The 14977-nt window shown below is 40.6% G+C and overlaps 1 protein-coding gene across 3 annotated transcripts; it reads right to left on the bottom strand.

The window, feature by feature from the left end:
• Window positions 1-1025: 1025 nt before the first annotated feature.
• Window positions 1026-14846, bottom strand: dennd1c (DENN domain containing 1C). Of its 3 annotated transcripts, none has more exons than XM_083980346.1 (23): window positions 14680-14846; window positions 14175-14239; window positions 13087-13130; window positions 12643-12692; window positions 12441-12560; window positions 12266-12335; window positions 12107-12187; window positions 11278-11343; window positions 9777-9830; window positions 9469-9579; window positions 9060-9160; window positions 8427-8472; window positions 8208-8309; window positions 7770-7895; window positions 7511-7612; window positions 7125-7215; window positions 6978-7018; window positions 6816-6866; window positions 6672-6719; window positions 6485-6592; window positions 6136-6218; window positions 4181-4394; window positions 1026-2467 (listed from the first exon to the last, which is right to left on the bottom strand). In XM_083980346.1, exons 1-23 carry the CDS (start codon window positions 14694-14696, stop codon window positions 1514-1516), a joined length of 2745 nt encoding a protein of 914 aa, XP_083836472.1. In that variant the 5' UTR covers window positions 14697-14846; the 3' UTR covers window positions 1026-1513. The 3 variants fall into 3 exon arrangements, with proteins under 3 accessions (XP_083836472.1, XP_083836473.1, XP_083836474.1); XM_083980347.1 differs by having other exon boundaries at window positions 7140-7215; XM_083980348.1 differs by lacking the exon at window positions 11278-11343.
• Window positions 14847-14977: the final 131 nt, after the last annotated feature.

The following is a 14977-nucleotide window of genomic DNA, read 5'->3' as shown; positions in this document are numbered from 1 at the left end:
ATCACCAGATATTATTTTAAAATAATTACAAAATGTACAAGTCATAATGGACAAAAGCATTCCAGAGACTTTGATGTAATGTGTGTGAGCAGCATCACAGTTGATCTAGAGTTATACATTAACTGACCCCCTCTGATAGCCTGTGTGCCATTCTCTCCCCAGCTCTCTCTCACTATGGCGCTGCAGATGTTATTCCCACCGACGGTGTCAGCATTCATCTCCACCGTGCTGTCCCTGCTCAGCTTGACTCTGCTGCTGCTACTGTGTGTCATCAGGAAGAAAAGAAGGATGGAGGGAACATATAAACCCAGCGCAGAAGAGAGGAAACAGACGGGGGCAACAGGATCTGAAAAACCTGGCCTGCCTTTACCGTTGCCAAAAGAGGAACGTCTGATATGAAAAAGTGGCCTTGCATACCAGTAACAGTCTTCTGTCAACCATATCAGCCTGGGAATCAATTCCTCCTGGTTTCTGACCATGCCTGTACTAGTTGTCATCTGGGATCATCTTATGTTTGTCTTTTGCACCAGACGCATTCATCACTGTTTAATGCTGCACCTTTTTCATTCCCGGTGACAACAAATGGACTGATCAGACTGTCATTCTGTCACCTGTTCCACTGCATGAGAAGAGCAAATATCTTGTGTGTTTGCTCACCGTCATTGCCTTCTTTTTAACAAGTCACTCCCTTTTCTCTCGCTGCATGAGGAACATGAGCTGAACATGAGTATGTAAATGTATTATTTGTACAGAACTTCGTCTTATTTCTACTGTGTATTCTGTGTATTTATATATATAAAAAAACATTGTCTTCACACCGTTTCCACAAATGAAAGTGATTGAAAAAGACAGACAGTGACTGTGATGCACTCCCCTAATTTCTTACAAAATGAATCAGTGTGTTTGTTACAGTGTTCCGTTAATAAACTGTTCTGCACACCCAGTACAGCTCACTATGTCCCTTGTCTTTGAGCATTGGAGGCAAGGAGGGGGGAAGTGTTGGATGTTTAAAATGTTTAGTTTATTAAGGTTTTAAGTTATTTTAGATTCAGCTATCCACCATACCATAATCTGTCAGTTGTTGCTGGTAGAGAGCATATCCATCTCACACAGATGCATTGTAGAATAGGCTCACAAATGTTCCATCATACAGCACTGTGAACCATGCAGAATGCTTTATTTCTTTATTTTAGCCATACTCCCTGTAGTTGCCTTAATTCTAAACACAATTAGCCAGTCATCTCAACAAGTAGCCTATACAATATTCAAATAAACAATAATATGGTTCAGTATTTACTAAATCTTGGCAAAGTCAGTCACCGTTCATCGACAGCTTGTGCTCCCACAGATAACTCCCTGGATTCTTCTGGACTTTCCTCATTGTCAACAAATCCCACGAAGACTACTGTTAGAAACAAATCACTGAAGGTGGGAAGTATTAAAAGAGACTCACACACTGTCGATTCTGGTCTTTTTCATGTGATTTGTCAACGCTAAAAAAAAAAAAAATCCCTCAAGCTTCAAATCTTTTCTTAAGTTCAGACACTTTGGGAGGAGGGCCTTTCTCCTCATGTGCCTCTGAGCTGTTGTTCTCTTCAGATGTATTTGAGTCGGACGGCGGGTGATGTTGTGTGTTCTCCTTGTTCCACAACAAGTTGCATGGTCTCCCAGATTCAGCCAGGCTTTTGGTCCCAGACTTCATCTGAAAGCTGTGGCTGGATGCCTGAGACTGGAAACGTGCTAAAGCAGATTGTACTTTTGGAGGAGGGGGGGTTTGTCTTGTCTCTCGCTCCTCATTTTGTACTACTTCTTGACTCCTTTTTTCCTGACCTACTAGAGGTTTGGGGTCAACAGCATGAGGAGAACCTGAGGTTTCTGGATTGGCCGTCTCCTCTTGTCCTTGCTGCTCCTCTATAGCGCTGGGGTCATGGGGATTCAGGTTGTTAAAGGTTGCCGACGGCTCCTCGTCTTTCCCCTCTCGGCTCTGTTTTCCATCATCATCTCTTGATCTCTGTATTTCTTCAGCTAGCTCAGCACTCTGGCTTCTCTCATCCTCCCTCTTTTCTTTTGACCTGTCATCCTCTTGTTTCTCCAATGTTTCTTTCACAAGTTCCTCTCCTAAACTCACTCCCTTTTCCTGATCCCTCTCTCTCTCTTCGTCAAAGTTCACTTCCTCGGAGTTACTAATATTGTCAGTGTCTTCTCTTTGGTTCCCATTTATTGCTGCCTTCACTTCCTGTTTCTCATTGTCCTCCTTTTGTCCCCTTTCTTCTTTTGCCATTTCACATGTTTCCAGTAGACTCTCTGATCCCTCTTCCTCTGCTAGACTTGAGTCCTGGCACAGCCAATCAGAGTCCTCCAACAGGTCTGATCGCTCCTCAGTGGTGTCCAGATTCCAGCTGTGCAGGCTGCCGCTGCCACTGATGGACAGAGACAGGCTCTCCTGGCTGGGGTTGGCTGGAGCGCGCTGGAATCACAAGAGCCCATGTTAGATGATGATGATGATGAAATTCTTTATTCAGTCACATCACATAATAGCTACAAACATTATCGACAAAATAGTGACTGAAAAGGCACAGGCAGAAGCGTAATGCTTAAATTAATCCAGAAGTACGTACCAAATTAAAGCAGAAGTAAGCGATCCGGTCGTTTTGGCTAATGCTGCGTTCCAGGCAGGCTTTTGAAACCGTAAATTACAGCTTCATATCACAATTTACGATTTTGTAGCGTTCCAGGCAACCCACTCGTGTTTTTCCGACCTGTTTTACCTGTGAAAGTCACTATAACGGCCACTCGTAACTTCCGACCCGTGAACTCGTACCAGATCGAACTGGTACGACTTCACAGGTCGGAAAAACACGAGTTACGGGTTGCCTTGAACGCACCATAACAGTCCTCGTCCCTACGTCACCACATTCAGGCGCATCCCTTGGCTGCACACACAGCCCTGCATGCCGTTCTCTCTCTTCATTGGATAAAAACTGTAGGATACGAGAAAAGTTTTCTCCTCGGCTCAGAGCAGAGCAGAGGGACTGACAGACCCGTGTTTTGGTCCAAACACTCTATAAAAGTGATTGCTGTCGGAAGATATAACTATTTAAGACATATTAACACAAATATATTGCTTACTTCTGCTTTAAGCTAACAAACATTCTTATATGAAAAAACAAACAAACAAATATACATTAAAACAAAACTAACCCAGAAAAGACTGGAACCAATAAGGTTAACAATATTTAAATATATAATAGTAAAGACATTTTTAAATATCAGAGAAAAAACAAAAACAAATAAACAAGCAAATGAACAAACAAACATACATGAAAACAAAACTAACCCAGAAAAGACCGGAACCAATAAGGTTAAAGGGATAGTTCACCCAAAATTCAAATTTGACTCATTATCTACTCACCCTCATGTCGACTAAGAGCTGTTTTCAGAGTCCTCCGTGCCTTCTCTGAGTTACAGGGGGGTCCGCGCAGCAGTATTTGTCCATATAATGGTTGTCAATGGATACCAACTTTCTTCGTCCAAAAAGACACACCAAAAAACATCCAAATACCTCCATAGTGCTCGTCTGTAATGTCCCTCTTGTATTGAAGCCCCGACATGAGAAATTGTTCCGCCGGTCAGTGCAAATCACGTGAGATTTGCACGGACACAGGAAGAGCAGTGAACCGAGACACTGCGAGCTTCCGCTACAAACAAGCTTAAAATATAGACTTTTTTTTTTCCGGAACAATTTCTCATGTCGGGGCTTCAATACAAGAGGGACATTACAGACGAGCAGTATGGAGGTATTTGGATGTTTTTTGGTGTGTCTTTTTGGACGAAGAAAGTTGGTATCCATTGAAAACCATTATATGAACAAATACTGCTGCGCGGACCCCCCCCCCCCCCCCCCCCGTAACTCAGAGAAGGAACGGAGGACTCTGAAAATTCTCACAGCTCTTAGTTGACATGAGAGTGAGTAGATCATGAGTGAAATTTGAATTTTGGGTGAACTATCCCTTTAACAGTATTTAAATATATAGTAGTAAATCCATTTTTAAATGTCAGAGAAAAACAAATAAACAAAACAAAACAAAAAAAAATTAAGCTACCCAGAATTCTTCAGATCAGAAATCACATTTGTGTGTATTGTGTGTATTGTGTGTGTGCCACTTCCTCCTCTTCTTACCTTTGTGATAAAGTCGTGACTGTCTGGTCCAAACAGATCCAGGCTGCGTGTGCCATACAACAGGCCGCGCTCATGAGAGCTCCGGGAGCTGAGTGTGTCAAAAATCTCCCCAAGCAAATCCATCTCCTCTGGGTCACACAGCAGCGTATCTTCCCCCTCGTCTTCATCCCCCTGGAGCTCAGAGCCAGATTCATTTGTAGGTCCAGACACAGCTCTAATAACAGATAGAAACACACATCTAATGGTAAAATCAAGAAGATCCTTTCTGTCTGATATCATTTATTTCCGTGTTTCCCCATTTGTCTCTCTCTCTCAAACCCACTGGTGGAGTCAGATCTTTAGAGCAGTACAAGTAGAAGTAAAGGTATTTTTTATAATTATAGACTGCAGATTGTAGTATTACTAATTATGCAGAATTAGAATTGTCTCTTCAAAGTATTATACATTAGTACTATTTAGTCAGATAAAGTGTTTGTAACCAATATGAACGCCTTCATGCACAGTACTAATAATGATGTCATGTCATCATTTTTGGTACTTTTAACTAACTGACTGTGTCTTCCCATCTTCACCACTTACTTATTTACTTCATCAGTTTTTTTTCTTTCTGCATTGTTGCAACCTCCCATTCCATCTACACCCCCCCCCCCTTTTTTTTTACTCCTCCTTTGTCCTCCAAATCTAGCACTTTAATCATCAACTCGAGCACTTTATTACCCAACTCACTTTAACCCCCACCACCTACCACCTGCGCCTACTGTGAACCACGATTGTATTGTGTTGTACAGTTTTTGTCTTACCCATGTATTATGATTGTATTATTTTAGAATTGAGTACATTTACATTTTATCTTTAAAATGTTTATCAATGTACATTGTCCCTCTTTATCAAATAAAAGGAATTGAATTGATGGGTATAATCAATTGCTTTTACTTTTTCACAGTTTGCTGAGCATCAGTGTTTGGAAAATCAATGTAGCTAGTACTGCTGGGAAAGCGGTTTTGCACACCTTGGGGGTTTATTTAAGACCACCATGCACCTGTGGCAGAAGGAATAGTGATTTCTCTTTAATATGTGAACTCACTCATCAGGATACATAATACATTTTTTCTGTAGCACTGATTTGTTTTGTTTTGTTTTTGCACACAATTCACCAATTTGCCTCTTCACAAGTTTGCTTGACATTAATTATGAATATTATATATTATATTTAATGAAGGTAGATTTATCTGTCATCATGAATCATATTTAAATTTGGTCAGGGGTCAGCTAAATGAAATGGAGTAAGTGCTTTATTTCCCTCTCAAATGTACTGGCATTAAAGGGATAGTAGCATTTTTTAAAAGTGGGGTTGTATGATCTACAAATAGCCCCTAAGTACTTTAATTGCAGTAGAAGACTCTCTACACTCCTCCTGTTAGCAACGCCAGCCCATAACCCTGCCCAGAGATTTACAACATACAGTGTTGTGAACAGACCCAAAGAAACGGCCTATTTTCGCGGCCTAAAAGAGGTTTTACCTGAAAAAAATACACAGTTCCATTGTTCACTATTTATTAAATTATATTTAATTATATATTATTATAAAATTATATTATAGCGAACAATGGAACTGTGTATTATTTTTCAGGTAAAACCTCTTTTAGGCCATGAAAATAGGCCGTTTCTTTGGGTCTGTTCACAACACTGTATGTTGTAAATCTCTGGGCAGGGCTATGGGCTGGCGTTGCTAACGGGAGGAGTGCAGAGAGTCTTCTACTGCAATTAAAGTACTTAGGGGCAATTTGTAGATCATACAACCCCACTTTAAAAAAAAATGCTACTATCCCTTTAAAGTATACAGCAGCTGCGCACACAATGAAAGTACTGTATCAAAGTAAACTGTATGTACCTGAAAAGTGCACTTAAGTACAGTGCTTTAGTCAATGTACAGCTTAAGTTGCACCATTGCTCACCCATCCCATGTATCTCCAGTGTCCCTCATGTTGTCCTGGTCCCTGGGAGCCCTAACCTTGTTAACTGGCCGACGGGGACGTGACTGATATGATGCAACAGTAATAAAGCAAAGGGTTTGCAACATAACATCCCCACAACAAACATAAATATTGGGGTGAATCACAAAGAAGCAAAAGAAAGAGGGCAACAAAAGGTGCAAAATAGCACAAACAAGAGTAAAACAGGAAGATTAGATCATGGAGATAATAAAAGTGGATGGTATCTCTGATTTAACAAGAGATTGAAAATGAATTTGATTTGCAGTTGGTGCATGAAAATGAAATGCGGCCCTCGTGATAGACATCTCACCATGCCAAAGTGTTGCGTGATTGGCAGACGCTCCTGCAGGCAGTCGGATTGGTTACGGCGGTGTGACATTGAGCCTCCCCTCTGAAGGGTGGGTTCTTCATTGTGGGTCTGTAACACACACGCATTTCAGTAGAACCACAGCAGAATCTGTACCAATTGAGACATGCAAACATTAACATGAGCCCACCTTGTGGTGCAGTAGGTTTTTCAAACCAGACCTGGCGAGACCTTTTGCCTGGGAGAGATTAAAAAGGCAATGATGAAGAGAATTGTTGTGGCACTGCTGACAGACCTCACATGCCCCCCCCCCCGCCAAAATAGCTGCACTCACCCTTATGTTTGCCTTGGACTTCATGTTAAGGATTAGCGCTCCTCCCCCTTTCTGGCAACAGAGCAAAGTCACCCGTGTTACACTTTTACCCACAAGCTAAACAAGTCTTAAAATGTCAACGTTTTTAATTGAAAATAGAACAACAAATATATAAAAACTAACCTTTAAATTACCAACTAACTGTTGATAAGACTTGCTTCTTCCTGAAAATATTCCAAACAAAAAATACAGCGATAAGTAATAAATAACTAAGTCAGAAAAAGTGGCATATACATTCACATACACACACACGCACACACACACACACACCGGCTGTTGTTTCACCCTTTAGGATCTCATCCTCAAAGAGATCATCTGGTTCATTTCCTTTGTTCAGAATATCCAGGCGGCTATCAATGAACTAGAAAAAAAACAACATATATTACTATTGTATTCTATTTATGTTAGAATACATGAATATGTATACTCATATAACACTCATTTAATATTGAAATCTATATCTTTGACCACATGAAATATCTAACATAAAAATAACAACCAGGACAAGGTGCAACAAACACTATATCAAAGCACTACAACACTTTTTATAACCAGCTGCAACATTTCCTTCTAACGATCCTATTTCTATTGTTAAAGTGGCAGTATCTGTCCAGCAGGGGGCAGCAAACTACATGAGGCACAGGATGTAGGCCTACCTGTTTGAAGGACTGTAAATGAACGGCACTTTGTAGGAACTGCCTCATACTGTGAGACTTGTGATCTAGAAACAGCTCCTCACTGAAAAATATTTCACCCTCCTGCAAGTTAGAGAAAGAGAGAGGGGCACAATTCACGTGAAGAATAAGTATTCAAATTCAGTGCAAACAATCTATTTGAGGAAAAAAAAGCTCCCCTGTTGTTATTTCTATTATTTAAAATATTAATACTTAAACCCACAGTCTGAGAGTGACTTACCTTGTGTCCCTGCAGTGCATCTCTGTAGCCTCCAAACAGCAGAGCCTGAGCCTTCAGGAAGGCCCTCGACACACCAGAGCCAGGAATCACAGCCTGACGTTTCAAACACATCTTCAGTCCAGACATCTGGAAACAAATATACGATCACAGTTAGAACATGAATTCAAGGTTCTTACGGGGGAACTTAAGAACATTGCTGTGTTTGAGCCAGGATGATGTTTTGTCTCATGCCATTTGTTTAATTTGCCTAATCTACACAGTTTACAGATGTGGTAGAAACACAACCAAGATAGTGTACTTTCATTGTCCGGTTAAGTTCTAGTGCTAACAAGTGACCAGATTCTGTGCTACAGAACATTATCTAACAAAGAAGTAACATTAATCACACTTTGCAAAGACACATACAGCACACACAAACCAGCACACACTATTAATTACCACGTCTGATGGTATCCTCTTAAGGTCGTCGAAGGGGGTTTCTAGTGTGTTTGTGTCCACATTTAGAATCACAACTTCCTCCAACCCACGACTCTTCACCTTCTGTCAGACAAATACAGAGACACATTATGCTATTTGTCCATTCATGGGGTCATACCTTGTCAATTTGTACATTTGTGAGGATGTGAGTGAATGAAATTGTTTAAATCAGTAGTTTACCTCAGACAGACTGGTGTGAACTCCTATTAGGTAAGGCATGGGTGCACTATAACCAAAACACAAAACAAAACAAATGTGAACACAAAGTCAGTGTTTGGCTAGGTAGCTAGCAAGGTAGACAGTAGGGGTGTGCCAAAAAATCGATTAACATAAGAATCGCAATTCTCATTTAATACGATTCAGAATCCCAAAATCGATTTAAAAAAAAAAAATGAATGGCTGTCGGCCTCCATTTCCTTAGAATTTAAAAGGCAGCATGTTTAACTGCGCTATTTTTTTAAAATAAAGAGGCACTTTTAATTTTGTTACTCAAGTAATATGTGATATTGCTTTTATGCAACGCTTTCAACAATTCCATCTAAGCATGGGTAAATGTTTAAAACTCAATAAATGTGAAAAAGACACTTTAGTCATTCTGTCTTGCAAAGCAGACTGGAGTAGATCATGAGGATCCTTTGTACACCGATAGACTGAAGCAGAAATCATTAGGAATCAAATTGTTTTGAATTGAAAATCGATTTTGAATCGAATCGTAGCCCCAAAAATCAGAATCAAATCAAATCAAATCAAATCAAATCGAATCGAATCGTGAGATAGTAAAATATTCCCAGCCCTAGTAGACAGACTTCTTACCAGCAGTAGTCCAGTAGGTGGGGTGGCAGGACAGGTATGAAGATGTGCTGCCAGTACATGGGGTATAAGACAGCACTGAGTGCATGCACGCAAGACGTCAGCTGCACGCAAAAATAAAATGGAGGCCAGGTTCAGAAGACAACAACAACACACCGCACACTAGCACGCCTCTGTGGTCTGTTAGAGGCCAGTGTGTGATTCAATGCAATGATTCAATGAGTTGTGTTTGCCTGTGGTTATATTTAACAGACGTGTTAAAGTGGTTTCTGTCCTCAGGGTAACACTGAACTGGGGTTATAGGCTGCATCATGTCAAATTTGGTTTTAGCATGTTGGTTTCCACAGAATGAAGATGTCTTTACACAAATAGATGCAACGCCTTCAAAATGGAAGAATGACGTGTCTCTTACAGTGCTGAGTTTGCTGGCAAAGACCAGGATGCGTCTCTCAAACAGCATGCTGGCGTAGAGCTGGAGCAGGTTCCCCACATCCACTGCCACAATGAGCTCTGTCAAGTTCCTCTGGTAAACCCCAACCCCCCAGACACACACACACACACCCACACACACAAACACACACACACACACACACACACATGTATCAGGTTGAACTAACAATGGGTTCTGCATTAAAAAAAAAAAATCTCAACCCTAACCCACCTGCTTTCTAAAGGACCTCTAATTTAAAACCCTGAGTTCATTCTTATCCAACTACTCACATTTTCAGGAATGGAAGGGAGACTTCTGGGATCTGGAGCAATGAAGTATGGAACCTGTTCAAAATGAGTGAGAAAGAACTAAATTGAGAAAACTGTGGAAATTTAAGAGGTTTTGTTTCCAACTGGATTAGTATGTTCAGCATTATACACATGTAAAGGATCACTCTTCAGGGTTTCATTCCAAAATTCAATATCCATCAAACAATGCCAGATGCAAGAAGTTTATCTCTTACTGTTACTTAGTCTTAAAGTTATAATGCAAGATAATATAAGATTTACTTTAGGTTATCATTGATAACCTAAAGTAAATCTTATATTTATATTTATATTTATATATATTTATATTTGATAACTTATCAAATGTGATGTTTTACACAATTTATAGCCTATATATTCCCTTTCTCTGCAAGTTACACTGTTAGTGGTGTAGTTTGCCATCAATGCGTTGGATCAAATTTGTCTCACTCGCGTAACATTATAACACACAGGTATATTCAAATATTGCAAATACAAACCAGATCTGTAGTATTAAGCTGTATTTGATATGGTAACCATTGGTGTCTCCACCTCAATTCTGATTTCTGATAAGAACTCATGTGGATTACAGACACTAATAATATTTTCACACCATAGAAGTGCTTTGGACGATTGAAAGTTTAATTCAAGGTGGGGGATTTTTCAATTTGGAATGAAACTCTTGAGACACAAACAAACAAATCCACAAAATACATACAGCTGTAGCTCTGTGCCACATGGAGGCAACTTCTCTTAAAGGGATAGTAGCATTTTTTTTAAAAGTGGGGTTGTATGATCTACAAATAGCCCCTAAGTACTTTAATTGCAGTAGAAGACTCTCTGCACTCCTCCCGTTAGCAACGCCAGCCCATAGCCCTGCCCAGAGATTTACAACATACATTGTTGTGAATGGACCCAAAGAAACGGCCTATTTTCGTAGCCTAAAAGAGGTTTTACCTGAAAAAAAATACACAGTTCCATTGTTCGCTATAATAGAATTTTTTCCAGCCCTTCAAAGTGCAGGAAAAACACAGTTTTTATTTGGACCTAACCAACTCACGTATCCCTCCGGCCCAGGGTTAGCGCCCGCCGATCAGCAGTTGGTTTGGTCCAAATAAAAACTGTGTTTTTCCTGCACTGGGAGGAGTGTAGAGAGTCTGCTACTGCAATTAAAGTACTTAGGGGCTATTTGTAGATCATACAACCCCACTTTAAAAAAAAACGCTACAGTACTATCCCTTTAAGACAAAACATAAGGTCAGTAAAATTATGGATTTTTCATAGATCACAAATACACACACTTGTCACAATGCCCAAACGTCACAGTGAGATGTTAATTGTGTTAAGACTGGCTTTGGGGTACGAGACGAGATTTTAGTGCACACACATCAGCCATCAAGCACAGACAGCTGGTGTTTTCCAACAGGAGTTAGTCCGTCTCTGATCAGCCATTTCTACAGACCACATGAACTCCTGTGGGACTCACCCCCTCTTGCCCCTCTGGGTGTCCAACAGGATGGGACACCTCTGTGCTGACCAATAGCTGCTCTCCCTCAGAGAAAAACACAACACTCTAACCACTGACAGAAAACAGCCATTTAAAGGTACATTGTGTAGGAATTCCTCCCATCTAGCGTTGTGGTTGTAGATCGCAAGTAACTCAATCGTATTTTTCATGCTGCATTCACGTGAAATTGGGCAGACGGCAGACGGACGACAGCCGCTGCACATAGCGGCATAAACAAGCCTCTATGTAAACAAGTGGTCCGTCAGCACGAGGCAAAACAATACACGTGACAATATGTTGTCATGGCGATGTCGTATTGTTTACCTGACCCACGTTTTACCGGCTTTCTCTGGACTTCTGTGACTAAAATGACATCTGGTTTGTTACCGACGGCCGTCTGCCCGACTGCACCTGAATGCAGCATCAGTGTAACGCTCCATTCCTCCTCACTGCGTTACCACGGTGACTTTTCACAGACGCCACCTCCACCTGAGCCGACAGCTCCGGTGTCTCCGCTGAGTTTCCGTGGTTTCCTACCGTCACGCTGCCACTGAACGTAAAAACATGGAGACACCACATGGCAGCAGCACCGAGCTTACCCGCTCCATGGAGATATGAATGATATGAACGGCTCATTCAGAGCTGAAAGGAACACTTCACTTTGTTGATGGGGGGGATTACTGATTAATGAAAAACATACTTTTGAACGAAATAATCGATTTTTTTGAATAGATAACAGGAGAAGTTACACAATGTCCCTTTAAGTCAAGTATGACCCCAGATTCTTAGTGGCGAATTAGAGATTTACCATCTGTAGAGTGACAGATCCAGCTGCCAGTGGTATGGGCTGCTTGTAGAGGGCAGAGAGCAGCACCTTCATCTCATTGGTCTGTTGAGAAGACAATGGCTGTTATAATACCTATGAGCTCGAGACGAATACAGGAGCAAAACAAACACACAAATTTACCTGTCCTTTTGTCAAGTAATCAGCCAAATTGTTGAGAAGTTTGTAAAACACTTCAAACCATGGAAGATAACTGTAACGAAATTGAGCACAAGTGATTTGCATCATGCTGTTGAAGACATTGTTGAACTGCCACACACATGCACGAGCGCACACACACACTCACACACGTACATACCTGAGTATGCAAAGGCAGGTATTTGTGCTGTTGGTGAGACGACAGAAGCCGAAGCGTTGGCATCCCTCAAGGTCAGTCAGAACAAAAGTAAAGTGCTGCACGGCCACTCCATCCCTCACTCTGTGCAAATGAGCAAATAACTGTCATGAGAGGAGGATGGAAAACGAGCGAGCTACTGTAGAAGCTAGAGTAAAGAGCTCACCTTTGTATGTCGTAAGGGAAGCAGAATCGGGGCAATATTTGCCAGGACTCCTAAAAAGTGGGACATAAAATGAAACATTAAAAATCATCTAAAAAGACTGGGTGTCATGCTGGCACTTTTAGCAATGTGTCTCTGGTATTTCATATTTCATCATATGCCCTGTGCCAAACAACAAGTTGCAGATTTGTCATATCATATCAAGTAAAATATGAATCCCCTGGGTACCACAAATAACTGTAAAAGAAAATTAATGGCAATCCACTGAATAGCTGTTGAGGTTTCATAGTCTATATCATGGACCTAAGTCGTGTACCGACAAATCCACTGAGTGACATTATAATCCCAACAGCCATGCTGCTAATGATCACTTCAGTGTAACAATGCATCCACAAATATTATTCTGTACAGTATGTTTCCATCAGCAAGAGACATGGGTGACTATACCTCATCACTGAAGTCATCTGGAAACTGAAACAATACTCCAGGATCTGAAATATTGAAACAGTTGCATTAACATAAATGATAATTCTCTGAGCAATTTTATTTGTATTACAGACCATATAAACCATATAAACCCAGTAGAGCTCTGAGATCTACTGACTCAGGTCAGATAGTGGAGCTCAGAGTTCAGACCAGACATGGTGAAGCAGCATTTAGCTGTTATGCTGCACACAAGTGGAACAAACTACCAGCAGAACTGAGATCAGCCCCAACTGTAAACACTTTTAAATCCAGGTTAAAAACATTTCTCTTTTCACGTGCTTATAGCTGAGCTCTTTTTAAGAACTTTAAACTTTATCTATTTTCTTTTCTTTTACTTTTATTTGCTGTTGCTTTTAACTCTGTTTTTAGTGTTTTGTTTGTTTTTATTCTGTTTTATGCTTCTCTTTTTAATGTTTTGTCTTTATGTAAAGCACATTGAGTTGCCTTGGTATGAAATGCGCTATATGAATAAAGATGCCTTGCCTTGCCTTACACAGTGAAGCAAAATCTGTCTTATAATAACTGAAATTAATGATTAAAAGTGGGCAAATTCAATAACATTTTCAGTTTATGTTTACTATGGCTGTACTGTCTGTGTGACTACCACAATACGGCCCCATCTATTTCAAGTATGACTAGACGAGCTGTGTGGTTTGGATGATCACATGACAGGAAGTATGAGAAACTCTCAACTCGGCAGAAACACCTTCATATACACTGAGTCTTGCATTTCACCATTTTACAACACAGGAATTATTTAGTGATGTGTTTCATATTTGGAGCCAATTCAGAGTTAGTGTTAAGAAGTCAGATCGGTGAGGTGGGTCTTTAAGGAAATGACAAGATGATGACAAACAGAGTCACAGGGAAGTTTTTGAGGAACAATTTTAATCAACTTCTCTTTTACAAATAAACAACTCTGCACTGCAGATATAGGTTTTGTCATAGCACACGTCTAGCACTTCATGGAGGCTGAAACAGAAGTCACTGTATTTGCAAAATACTAGCTGACCCAGATACGCTGATGGGAAAGAAGACAGAGGCCTTACCTTTGTCTCTGGCTACAGGGCACGCTGCTTCAAAGAACCAGTAGAAGGTTCGCTCAGGGTTTTGTCTGACAAAAAAGAGATTCAGAGACTGATATGAGATCTACAGTGTGTTTCCCACCAAATATGGACACATTATTACACATGACACATACAAAGTACTACCAAATTGACAATTCTCAAAGAGATTCTGCTTGTAGGCAAAAAAAAAACGTGTGCTCTTAAAGACAAAGTTAAAATGTGGTATAGCTTTTAATTAGAGACAGCTGGACAGTTAAGAGTCAAGTAAAGTAAAATGCTCTCTGTATGCAACTAGCGCTGATTTTTTGCTCTGCTTTGAACCAATATGGCTTTACCATAAAGTGTATGGCAAATGATACAGGGCAGCAAAACTGCTGCAGGAAACTTCCTGTGCAGTTGTTAGAGGAAGTAATAAAAACCACAAGAACAGACTGACGGGCAGAGTGATGATGATGGAAGTTAAGCACAAATGACACGGTTAACTTACTTCAGTCTGGAGCCCATGTTGTCTGAATGCGCCTTTGTCCATGTGTTTTTCCAGGAAGGTAGATTGAGGTTAGTAGGTATGTGAGTTAACAATCAGCCCCCTCATCCCCAATACAGCAGTGGTATAAACGAAGAACAACAGCAGATGTAGCAGTCTGCACAATCAGCGCCGGAGTGACAGAACACTTCCTGATCTATCTCATTATGTGTGTTGTGTCAATGCGTGCATGACGTCTGTCACAAGAGCAACTACTGTTCACTTTTCATTATTTGTTATTTGCTAAGTCTGTAATTATCTA

The sequence above is a fragment of the Trachurus trachurus genome, assembly GCF_905171665.1.
Source record: "Trachurus trachurus genome assembly, chromosome: 1".
Lineage (NCBI taxonomy): Eukaryota > Metazoa > Chordata > Actinopteri > Carangiformes > Carangidae > Trachurus > Trachurus trachurus.
Note: the sequence above shows the minus strand (reverse complement) of the source record. Positions and strands in the feature narration are given on the sequence as shown.

Excerpts from the sequence above, each read along its gene's own strand:
- dennd1c (XM_083980346.1), bottom strand. Across the intron at positions 12,188-12,265 it reads ATTACTTGACAAAAGGACAG|ACCAATGAGATGAAGGTGCT; the intron begins GTAAATTTGTGT and ends TCTTCTCAACAG. Across the intron at positions 8,310-8,426 it reads TTCACACCAGTCTGTCTGAG|AAGGTGAAGAGTCGTGGGTT; the intron begins GTAAACTACTGA and ends TTTGTCTGACAG.